General features: G+C 36.5%; 2 protein-coding genes across 5 annotated transcripts in view; both read right to left on the bottom strand.

Annotated features, from left to right (window-relative positions):
• Positions 1-6,424, bottom strand: part of LOC116010579 (isochorismate synthase, chloroplastic) — a 9,788-nt gene extending 3,364 nt beyond the window's left edge. For 2 of the 4 annotated variants that reach the window (XR_004096937.1, XM_031250052.1), the window contains exons 1-5: positions 6,069-6,424; positions 5,787-5,987; positions 3,145-3,404; positions 2,344-2,461; positions 2,204-2,234 (exon numbers count right to left, since the gene is read on the bottom strand). Coding sequence is in view for 2 of the 4 variants with exons in the window: in XM_031250052.1 (XP_031105912.1) it covers positions 2,204-2,234; positions 2,344-2,461; positions 3,145-3,404; positions 5,787-5,987; positions 6,069-6,182 (724 nt within the window). In the remaining 2 variants the exon portion in view is untranslated. Of the gene's footprint in view, positions 1-53; positions 78-593; positions 694-863; positions 975-1,108; positions 1,167-1,293; positions 1,413-1,491; positions 1,561-1,650; positions 1,726-1,883; positions 2,031-2,117; positions 2,235-2,343; positions 2,462-3,144; positions 3,405-5,786; positions 5,988-6,068 lie in introns of those variants that run through there. The other 2 variants (XR_004096936.1, XM_031250053.1) reach the window with 2 other exon arrangements.
• Positions 6,425-8,569: 2,145 nt separating this feature from the next.
• On the bottom strand, positions 8,570-10,529 carry LOC116010751 (CBL-interacting serine/threonine-protein kinase 5-like). Its single transcript, XM_031250265.1, has 2 exons — positions 10,089-10,529; positions 8,570-9,493 (listed from the first exon to the last, which is right to left on the bottom strand). The coding sequence occupies exons 1-2, from the start codon at positions 10,527-10,529 to the stop codon at positions 8,570-8,572; spliced, it is 1,365 nt and encodes a 454-aa protein (XP_031106125.1).
• Positions 10,530-12,235: the final 1,706 nt, after the last annotated feature.

Here is a 12,235-nt window from a genome sequence, read left to right on the forward strand (position 1 = left end):
CACTCTCTTCCCCCAAATCACTCTCTCCCCCTCCAAACCAACCAACAGGGCTGCATACATTCCTCGATCAAACATTTCTGCAGAAGCATGAGAGGTTAGTTCTTGGGCCACAAAAGTTGGCACCCAAAGAAAGCTTCCATTGAATTAAGATTCACCTCTAGGGATTTGGATTTGACATTATAGATAAACAAATTGAACTCCCTATTTTTTTGTAAATTTTCCTGTTAATTGAATAGAGCAGGTTGTCTATTTGATCATTTTAACCTAACCATATGAAGATGGAAATGGTGCCTGAAGTCCTGAACAAAAGAAACTGGGCTACTCTAGTTGCATACTATTGAAGCCATTTTGACTTATCAAGGGTTCAAAAAATAATGTAGGAACTACCATTTCAAATATAGTTTTTTTTTTTTTTTTTTTTGCTTCCTCTCCATTAAATCTCAAAATATAGTCATGCATCCATGTAATTTCATCATGGTCATATAGGAACTACTGCATTAAACAAGTTATTAAAATATGTTTTGCCCAGATCATATCAGAAACAAAATTACTGAAGGAAGGACTGCTGTATCATTGTAGCAATAGGCACCTACCAGTTTCTGCTATTAAGACCCGTGCAACTTCCGTAGGATACCCACAAACTGCTGGAGTTGGATGAAGCGATGATAAAATCTTGAACTAGAAAAGTATACACTTCAAACATATACTCAGAAACTTTGAAAATAAAATAAAATACTGTAAATGAAATAACAATGGGGTGACAGTGCAAATCAAGTCTCAGTTGGTTCTGAATATCCAGAAGTTCCTAATGAAGTACTAATCAAGTAACAGATACATGAACTGTAATCAACAATAAGATCTACCTCATCATCTTCACTTTGAAGCCTCCCAGTCAACTGAGCATAAAGATGTTGGACTCTAGGAAGTTTTCTTAAAGCTTTCTTTGGTTCAATCAGCACACTGAAACACACAGCCTATTAAACCAGGAAAAAGAAACAAAACAGAAATAAAAAGAAGCAGATCAGAATAGAATTGCTACTTATAGTTGCAAAGTCAAATGTAATTTATAGTTCTTGAATCCATATAGAAATATTGTATTGTAGCTTGCCTCCAATTTTCTTCTAATACACTCCCGTACTATAGCAAACTCATTATGTTCTTTTGGACTGCAGCAAAGTATAGATAAGAAACAAATAATAAAGATCACATTTATCTTTCATGAAGAGTTGATAAATTTAATGTTTTCTCTAAGAGCAGCTAAAATCATAGAGGTTATCGGGTCAGTAAAAGAACCTGGAAAGCAAATCATGCCCTATTTTAAGATCTAGAAGCTCTGTTCCACCTCTAGCTCTGGTGCCAGCTAAAGCCTCACTGCAAATTCTGAGTCGGTTTCGATGAAATAGTTGCTCTGGCTATTCACAATTTGTAAAAGTGAGTATGACCATGCAAAACTCCACAATGCATAGTTATAGAAAGAGGAATTGCACTTACAGTATTTCCAATAAATGCTGGTGATTCAGGAGGCTGTAAACAAAACTGATATGCGTTCTCTCCTTCAAACTGTAAAAGAAAATAGATTAAGTTTTGACACAGCTAGAGTCATCTTCAGAGAAATAAGATTAAAATCTACAATAGTTAAATAATCAACACCTTCAGGCAAGTTAACCACATCAAAGGGTCAACATCTGTAGCAGTTACAACTCTACTGCTGCGAGCAAGTACAACCTACATTATCAGAGAAATATTTGGATTTTCAAAACCTAGATCTTCGATTGTGATGAGCACAAATATAAGTGACTTGAAAGCACCACTTAAATGGCTATGCAGTTGATGCTAGTAGAACTGTAGAACAATCAGCTAAAATAAATGACTGTATTTTAAACCTTGATCAGTGTAGAGTCATCCCTGTTTATCATTTGGAGAGCACGTTTAACAGCCTGATCCCAAGATGTTTTGTTTGGGATATGAGTGTTCTGGAGAATATATGTATTAGGAACTATTTTCAGCGATTGTTTAACTATAGAGCAAACCTGCATATATTCAGGGGTGTTAAAAAACAGCAGGAAGAAATGCTTGGATGATGAGGGCTTGCTATGATAAATTGATAATAGACAGACCTTAGACATTGTTGCCTGAAGTTCATCTATTGCCTTCCCATATGTCCATGATAGGGCATCATCCCATGCAATAGTTGCAGCAATCATTGAACTTTCTTCAAGCTCATCAAATTCAACCTGTTATTCAATATCTAGCACCAGATGGATTATATACAAAAGAGAACATCTCCCAGAGGACATACACCTTTAAGCAACTAAAAAGATGAAAATCAAACCACACATTTACCTGTGGAACCATAAAATAAAATGACCCAAAACCTCTCCATTCAGAAGCTATGCTTGCAGTTGCATCAAAGCGGATTGCACCGTAAGCGCGAATTAGAGGGCATTTCTTGGATAGAAACCTTTAAAGAAGTATGCAAAGTTAGACTTGTTATATTTAAACAATGTCATCAAATTGAACAGCCTATGCTTTTCTCTGCAAACCACTACACCAAAAGATATAGCTCACCGCCGTCACATTTTAGAGAGGCAGGGTGCTCGACTTGGCCCTTTACCGGCCTCTGCCCAACAATTCCCCCTCCCAACACTTGTCAATCTTAAGTTTAACTGTACAGTTTTGGCTCTGATACCACTTGTTAGATCAAGCGCTTACCATTTCACCAAAAGCTATAGCTTGTAGCGAAAAGGCAACTTTATTTCCTTATAGACCACCATCACATTTTCAAGACTTGGCCCTTTCCTAGCCTCCGCCCAACAATCTCTTAGCCACCAATTGATGGACTTAGCCATTTACCGGCCTCCGCCCAACAATACTTCATCCACATACCCCATTTATTGATTCAATGCTGCTTAATGATAATCATAACAAGAAGTGTAATGTAAATACAAATTACCAAAGCAGCCTTTCAAACTCAGTAAGAAATCAAGTCAAGAATGGACAAGTATATATTATTTGTAAACTGTAAATGTAGTTCAGCTCACAGCCAAAGTAGCCGAAACCCAGAAATTCAAAATATCAATATCATCAGAATTTAGAACCGTATAGAAAAACTAGAATCACGAGTGGAGAATGAAAGACACGTACCGCTTAATGGCGAGCCAATCGTTGAATGAGAAGGGGTGTAAATGGCGGAAGAAGACAGCAGAGCCCACACCAGCAACACTCACCACTCTATGCTTTTCAGCAGAAGAAGAAATAATGGAATTGGCATTGCTACTATGAGCAATGGATGAAGGATCGGAGTCGAGGCTTCGACCGGAGAAGAAACAGCGCGGGATGAGAAGGGGCAAGTGGTTTTGGGCATGCAGCCAAGCAAGCGCTTCAATCTTCTCTTTAATTGGTACCTTAATATTATGATAACACATTTTTCAGAAGTAAAATATCTAAATGGACTTACCAAGTAACCAATCATTTATTCTCTATAATTTTGTAACAAAAAAAAAATGAATGAGATCATATATTTAATAATTTAAAGTGACATTTGGTGGAAGACTTTTGTACCATACTATTAAATTTTAGGTCAAAACTTGTGTAAGACCATCTCACGGTATCAATTCGTGAGACCGGTCCGATTTTTTATTAATGAGGTCAAAGATTCGACTTGTCTTTGTGACCCTGAAACGGTCTCACACAAGTCAAGTGTTACCTTAAATTTTAAACTCATTATTATGTTTGTTTCTTTACTTTTACTATTCTGTATATCTATACTATTGGATTCAAATCATTCGATAATCATTAACTCATTATTATTTCCTTTTCCAACTTTTGAATAATAGAATCATAAAAAATAAAAAACAAATCACTGTTCATGCATTCAATATAGAACTTTAATATATACACACAAATATGTATTTATTATATATTTTTATATATTTAGTTATAGTTAGTTGATTGTGAATTATCAAAAAAGGAAAGAAAAAAAAAACAAACAAACAAAAAGAAAGAAAGAAAAAAGTCAAATTAGCCACTAAACTAGATATGAAAATGCCATTAAATCACTAAACTCAAAAAGTACAATTAGACTATTTGACATTCTAAAATTATGTAATTCACCCCCAAAGACCAATTGTCACCTAGAAATGCCAATAAACAATGATGTTGCATATTTTGTGAAAAGGAATTATTTCAAAATTTCAAAGAAAAAAATTGAAGGCTTTGAAATCCCCCGTCTTAAGACAACAACCTCCTATCGAAGATCAAAGTCTTGATCAGGGATCGCTGGTCTCTAACTAGAGACCATTGTCCTTCGTATCCAGAGATGGACAATGGAGATGAAGGGCAACAATCTCTAAGTAGAGACCTTCAAATTTTATTATATTTTTTTTAAATTAAAAAATATTCACATAATATGTCACTTAGCATTTTCTAGCATTCCTAGGTGACAACGGGCCATTGGGAATGGATCACACAGTTTTAGATTATTTAGTGATTTAATTACAATTTAGAGTTTAATGACCTAATTGCATTTTTATTTTTGCTTTAGTGGAGCAAGGCGGGCCCGATTGGACCCAAGAGGGTGGGACCCCAGGGTCGAGCTCCGTGCTTGGCTCGACCTTAACCTAGGCCTCGACCACGAGCAGCAAGGCCGAGCCCCGAGCCTCGGTCAATCGAGACTCGACCTTAAGGTCGGGCGTTGCCAAGGTGGTTATAACTGGTTCCCCTTCTTTCGTGGGGTGGTTAGAAGACTTATTAGTATAAATATAAGTGTAATTGTCTTGTTAAGACATCCTGGATCTACTTGTAATAGCATTATATTGCTCCTAAATGCAATATCCTTATCTTTCTAACATCATTACTGGCTCAAGCTTGACACGACTCGACCTTGCGGAGAAGCCAAGGTGGGGTCCTAACTCAAAGAAACGGCACCTTGAAAGCAAAACAAGGAAGCTAAATGGAATGGAAAAATTCGAGAAAACGGGTCAGAACGCAGCTCGGATCTATTCTTATTCGTTGACGAATACTCGCAAATCGGAGAGTTGGAAATTGGTGATGGACATATTAGAGATGGATTCGAAACAAATTGACCCGATAGAGTGGAGCAAGACGGGTCCAGTTGTATCAACACATAACTATTTATATGAGTTAAATCTCGTACTTTATCATATTTATTCAATTAAATACAATTAATTTATTCTAAAAAAAATACAATTAATTTTATCAAGAGTAGTATCACGTATACCACTCTGTTTACTACAAAGGGGTTTTTTTTTTCATAGTCAACTGTTAACCCACCATCCTAAATTCCTAATTAAATCAGGAAAAAATGGGTCAAGAGTTTTTTTTTTGGTTCTAATAATGGGGGACATGTAGGGAGGGTAACTATAGTATATGATTATACTTGAGAGCTTTCCATTTTAGTGATTTTACCAAACCGTTTCCCTTAACACTTTCCATTTTTTATAACAAGCTGGCAATTGGTGTGGCGAAGTGGCGATGCTACAGCTCTAAAAATATTAGCAGACATTATCATTTAGAAGTTAGAACCAATGAATCGTTGGAGAAGGCAAGATAAGAGGATTGCATTATCCTCAGTTTGGACTAGTCTCTACCAACCACGTGGCACCTACCCATAAACTATTTTGATTTTTGAAGATGACTTACATCCCCTGTTTCCCTCCCTTTTCTAATTTCTCTCACGCCATTGTTGACCACTAGAGCTTCCATTAATTACTGGGTTTGATGATTTTGCGAAAGAGAATTGAATTATATGTATTGGGATTTTTTACCTCAAGACGAATAATCCCAGAGTGGAACGGCGGAGGGTGGGAGTTGATGAGGTTGGAAATGGCGGCGTTGAGGCTTTCCACCGCCAATGCGAGGGTGGAGACCGCCGGAAAAGTTCGAGTTTCGACGGTTCCGATGGGGGCTCTTGGGTCACCTTGGCAACCATTCATGGATAGAGAACACGCTTGATGATGATGATATCTCTATCATGTTAACAGAAAAAAAACACATACTTTATCTATCCAACCAATTTAAAAATTAAAATAGAAGGTGAATTGAATTACTTGAATGGAGAAGCGAGCAGATTGTTTGGGGAAGAGAGATGGAGATGGCAGAGAGCAATTCAAGGATTCAGGCTCAATGAATTGTGCAACACAATGCCTAATAGCAACAGCCATGGAACTTCACGGAGAGGCGGCGGCGGTTAGCTTCTAATTGGCTCTCAGTTACATAACCATGGTGGTCGAATGGTGGGGTTATTTGTGGGTGACAGGTGATTGGAGTAATGCGGGGAAGAAATTCAATTCGTTGTACAAATCAATGAAGTAAATGGAAAAAACATAGACGAGACTGATAATACTGTTCTCAGTTGTGTCGTTGACAAACGTTATCTCTTCGATCTTCCCCACTGCCACTGGTAGTAAAGTATACATGCTTGATTTTAATACATTTTTCTTAAAGGAAATAATACAACTATTTTAATGTAATATATTACGTTACGTATATACTTTATGTAAGTAATGCAAATGTATTTTAATGTTGGGGGAATTGAATTAATTACCACGTCATGGTCTAATGTGCACACGGTACGGTAAACTTGACGTACGGGTGCGCTATCGTACATATGCATGTGCTTTAATTTGTTTGTATACGCCGTCACTATTTGATACTATACAATGGATCGGATAAACATCATTCCTATGCAATAATTCACAAATTATATATACGAGATAGATTAATCATACTAAAAAAATCTTATGTAACAGAATTAATTGAAGGATGTTAGCAAGAATTGAATTTATGACATTTTATTACAATAATGGAATATAAAAGCTACAAATTAAACATGACACGTACCTAATGATGTGTTTGTGCACTAGTTAGATATATGAATCCCTGCTTTAAAATGCACAAAAGTTTACTAAAGCATCCCTCCATAAATTCATAGAATTAAATAAACCAATAAATCTGAGAAGTCACAGTCATACATGTACTGAAGGCTGGAGTGTCTAGATTTGTCCAGAGTTCTCATGTGAGAAATGGTTCTCGCGTCGTACAATTCTGAATATATGTGTGTGTATGTATGTATGTTAATATTAGACATCAATGTTGGGTATTTATTTTTTCGCATCATGTATATGAAAACTAGGGTAGAAATACAAGGTGTCAATTAAAGGAGATGAAGAATATGGTTTGAGAATACATTACTTGCAAATTTAAAGGATAATAGTAAATAAATCTCAGCAAACAGTATGCATAGAAAACTACTAAAATTTCGTCCTCTCACCTAATGGGTTGTTGAGTCTCCGTGATTTATCATTTTGCAATTTTGTCGGTCCTAAATATGAAATTCTTGTGGTGAGAGATTTCGCATTTTATGGATAAAAAATTCCAAACTTAATTTTTTTGGTTCAGGATTAAAAGTATTCTCATACAAAAAGTTCCAAATAAAAAAGTAATCAGTAAATGATTCTCAGGTAAATTAATGACCAACCTCCATAGCCTCGTTGACAAAGTAAGTAATTTTTATGGTAACTGAATATGTGTACGTAAGATGGTATCCTTACACAAGATATCTTTGAAGTTCATCTCACACCCAAAGTTATTGCGCAATGAGGCTAGTAATAGCAAAAAGACCTGTTTAAAGTTTGTATCACGTCTATAGTCATGTGGTAACCTTTGGAAAAATAACATAAAATGGCATTTTAAGTGGCTATTTTGTAGTACCAATTTATGCTTGGTCCACTCTCGATTTGGGTCGGGTCGAAGTGGATTATGGTTATTCGTAGTTAGATGAAGAATTTGATATATTGTACTTTCAAAATCGATAATAGGTGAATGAGAAATTAGTTCTCAAAGTAGACCCATTCGAGTTGGGGAAAACGTTGGTAAGGAAAGTGAGTTTGCACCACTATTTATACAAGAGCGCTCTATGATCTCATGGTTTTGCTCATCTCATGTTCTAGTTTGCCTTACAACTATCATATATTTTGTATGGGTCGATTTTCGCACCCTTCCTATTTTTGCTCATTTGACCATTTTACCTTTGATTGGTCCTTTCACCATAAAAATACAAATTAAAAGTGCCTTAGACCATTAACACATTTTATAGCATTTTAGATTATTTTAAGCATACTTTATGCCAAATTCGCCACAAATTCACTCCAAGGTATGTCCAAAAATACATTGTATTTGACATTTATCACTCATCAATCCTACCAAATGCCAACATCTTCAACGCTTCAATCACCTCTATTCTCACTCTATGTTTTTTATGAATTTATTTTCTCTCGCTCTATGTATGTACATCTTCAATCAATCTCTAAGACAATGCATGAAATTAAAAACAATGAGAACTTCTTCAACCAAACTTTTTGTCTTTGCATTGGCTTCCAACCCGAAATCAAACAACCAACATTTGCAAATTCGCTTACATTGAATTACACATCACATTAACCATAAATCATAATTACTATAATATAATAATATTTATCAAACGGATACAAATGACGATATTATCTGCATTTTGTGTGTATATATATTAGATGAACATTTGGCGAATGATTCAATTAAGTGCTTTCAACTTGGCGGCATTCAAATCCTCATCCTCCCCTCCAAAAGTTTCTTGGCCATAATGGTTGATGGTATCACCCAAAATATCACCACCATGCCACGTACTAATAATTTCTTTTAGATTATGCCTAAGTTTCTCCTCACAAAACTTGGCATACTCTACTACGTCACCGGAATTCTTGGAGAACTTGACGACCGCAACTTCCGGCGCCACCTTGAACACCTCAGCCGTCACCACCAACCGCCCTTTCCGGCCGCCCTCCGCCGCCGCCGCCCCTTGTAACCTTAGCGCGGATCCGCTCACTCTCCCAACCTTAAACCCCAATTTTTTGCCCATCACTTGAATCTTCGCCATGATCACCGTGGCCGAGCACTTAGAAGTGAATATGGACTCCATCTTCTTCTTATTTTCGAACAAGCTGGATAAATCGACGGCTGAGATCGACGATATGAACTCGAAAGCGTTCAAAATCGCCGGAGAAGATGGCGATGATGACTTCATTATCCCGCCGATTTCCTCTTCTTCATCAACTGATATTCCAATGGGTATTTTGAACCCTTTGCTAAACCATGTGTCTTGCATTATTTCCCTAATGCTAATCCTTTTTGCCGGATTAGAAACCAATATTTTGGATAGTAAACGCCTTGGTGTCGGTGGAAACCATGGCGGGAACTTATAATCGGCTTTGAAAATCTTTTTGTAGAGTCTGAAAAGATTTTCATCTCGAAATGGAAGAAAACCTCCGAGAAGAACGTACAATATCACTCCGCATGACCAAATGTCTGATTTTGTACCATCGTATCCTTTGTTCCTCAATATCTCCGGTGCAATATACGCCGGCGTCCCGCATTGCGTGTAGAGAAGACCGTCGCCGATTAGCCGCTCCAACAACACTGATAACCCAAAATCCGTCACCTTCAATTGAAGTAACGAATTGACGGTTAGATAAACAGATAAAAGCGCATCCCTTAGCCACAAATTGTTGGAGGACTTGGCTTGTACATGCCAGTCTTAACTACAGATTGTTCGGATTTGAGCCCGGGTAAATTATTAAGGAACCATAAAAATATACATTTTTAATATATTAAAAATACATTAATTGTGTATTGAATACATTAATTGTGTATTGAATGTACATTATATAAAATAATGTGTTTTTAGTACTTAAATAATATTTTTTTTTTGAATACAATGTGTATTTTTAATATACTAAAGATACATTATTTGATTATATACAAAATAATGTATTTTCAGTGGTCCACACAATAATGATTGCAAATCTAAAAAATTATAGCCCACACAAAGGCATAACTTTATTTCTTATTATACCCCCACATCTTTCCGAGGCACTGGACTTGACTGCCTTACGGCCTCTGTTCAATAATTTCTTAACCACCAATTACTGAATTTGGCTCTTCCGCCTAGGCCCAACATTCTTTAAGGATAAAATATTGATTTTCATAGAAAATTATTACTATAAATTGTGACATATATATAAAATATATTTTACCTTCAAGTTTCCGTTGTGATCTAGTAGGAGGTTTTCCGGCTTGAGGTCACGGTGGCAGACACCGCAGCTGTGACAAAACTCGACGGCGCTGATGAGCTGTTGGAAGTACTTCCTGGCGGCGTCTTCCTTGAGGCGCCCTTTGGCCACCTTGGCGAACAGCTCACCGCCATTCACGTACTCCATCACAATGAAGATCTTTGTCCGAGTTGCCAACACCTCTCTCAGCTCCACAATGTTGGGGTGGCGGACGAGGCGCATCACCGAGATTTCCCGCTCGATTTGCTCCATCATCGCCTCCGTCTTCACCTCCTCCTTCTTTATCACCTTAACGGCCACCCTCTCGCCGGTAGCCGTGTTGGTTGCGCAGTAGACTTTAGCGAACGTGCCCTTCCCTAGTAGCTTTCCGGTTTCGTATTTCCCAAACAACATTTTCTTCTCCATATAATATGTCCGGCCTATACTTTTGCAATAATCCTCGACAAACAAAAGGGAATTCAAGGATATGCAAAGAGGTGTGGTGAGGTGAATATTTATAGACATAAATTTTATGAATTTGGATAATGGAATGGCAAGAAAATGACGTTTTCATTTATTTTAATTACAAAATAGTTTTCCTTTTCATTTTTAGAAAAATTGTATTTTTGTCTTCCAGTTATACGCATGATATATACTTAGCTCTTGTGTTATATGCATGATTATCTTTAATCCTTAAATTATGTGCGGAATGACAATTTTAGTCTCTCAAAAACCATTTTTGTCACCAACATATTATAATAAAGTGACGGACTTGGTTTTTGAAGGACTAAATTCGCCACTTCGCTTATAATTTAGAGTTAAACATAATCACATATATAATTTAGAGACTAAGTTTGTACTACAAATATAATTAGAGAAAAAAATGTAATTTTTATTTTTTGTTATGTTTAAAATTGGAACGATTTTGTTAAAAAATTAATGTGCGCGTGATATATAGCATAGGACATGGACTACGCAATGCTGATGTGTCCATTTAGGAAGTCAAAATGCCGTTTCGATTGATCTTTTCTTTCATTGAGAAATAGCTTAGTGCGTCACCTGTAATTCTGCCTGAAAAGGTCTTCATTCTTTAATAGCAAATGAATTGAGCCTCACTTGTATTAGTTGTATAGTATTAACTATTAAATAAGGAGAATTTTAACAACATAAAAAACTTCTTGGGTGGACCGAAAGGCCAGACAAATCCTACCTAACCAAGTTAAACTCTAACTGGCTGATGCACAAGAGCACAGTGAATGGGGCAAATTATACCATATGGGTCAGATACAAACTGATATTTAAATTATACGTATTCCTCTTGCATTTAAGTTATGTGTCTGCCATTAACATATTATGTGTGTTGTCAACGGTCTATTCGTCTCTAAAATGGTATAGAAAGTGACTATTTTGTGGTACAAATATATGTATGGACCGACCAATTGAGTATATTCGTGTCGTTTTTTCACGTCCCAAAAATCAAATTTCATTCATGTGGGGGATTGTTAGAATTTTTAGCATAAAATGGCATAAAAAGGGTTATTTTGTGGTATAAATATATGTGGGGTCCACTTCCGATTTGGATCGGGTCAAAGTGGATTCGAGTTCTTCGTTATGAGACGAAGAGATTGATATATTGTACGCTCAAAACGGATAATGGATAAATGAAAAATTGATTTTCAAAGTAGAACCATTTGAATTGAAAAATGAAGGTCGAAAGACTTTGTAAAATCACTTATCCCATATTGGTATGGGAGGTGAGTTTGTACCACTATATATACAAGAGCTTTTAGAGGCATGTTGAATTGTATAACATATAGGTTTTCTCTCACGAGCAAGTTTCTGACTCCTTACTGTATACAAAGTAATGATATATTCTAATATGCAAAATTTCCACCTGACCTCAAAGTGTACGTAAAGAGGGATAAAATAGAACCATATGTTGTTAGCCATGTTGTTAAAGTTCATTTGGAGTGAGCGGGGGATAAAATAGAACCATATGTTATGTAATTTAGGAAATTGAATTTCATGTTGCTGCCATAGTGACAGTCCACGAAACGCGGGGGGAAGTTTTTCATACTCAGCCTTATATGCTGCCATAGTGACAGTCCACGAAACTTGATCTGCTCAAGAAA

This window comes from Ipomoea triloba, chromosome 2 (assembly GCF_003576645.1).
Source record: "Ipomoea triloba cultivar NCNSP0323 chromosome 2, ASM357664v1".
In the NCBI taxonomy this organism is placed as follows: Eukaryota; Viridiplantae; Streptophyta; class Magnoliopsida; order Solanales; family Convolvulaceae; genus Ipomoea; species Ipomoea triloba.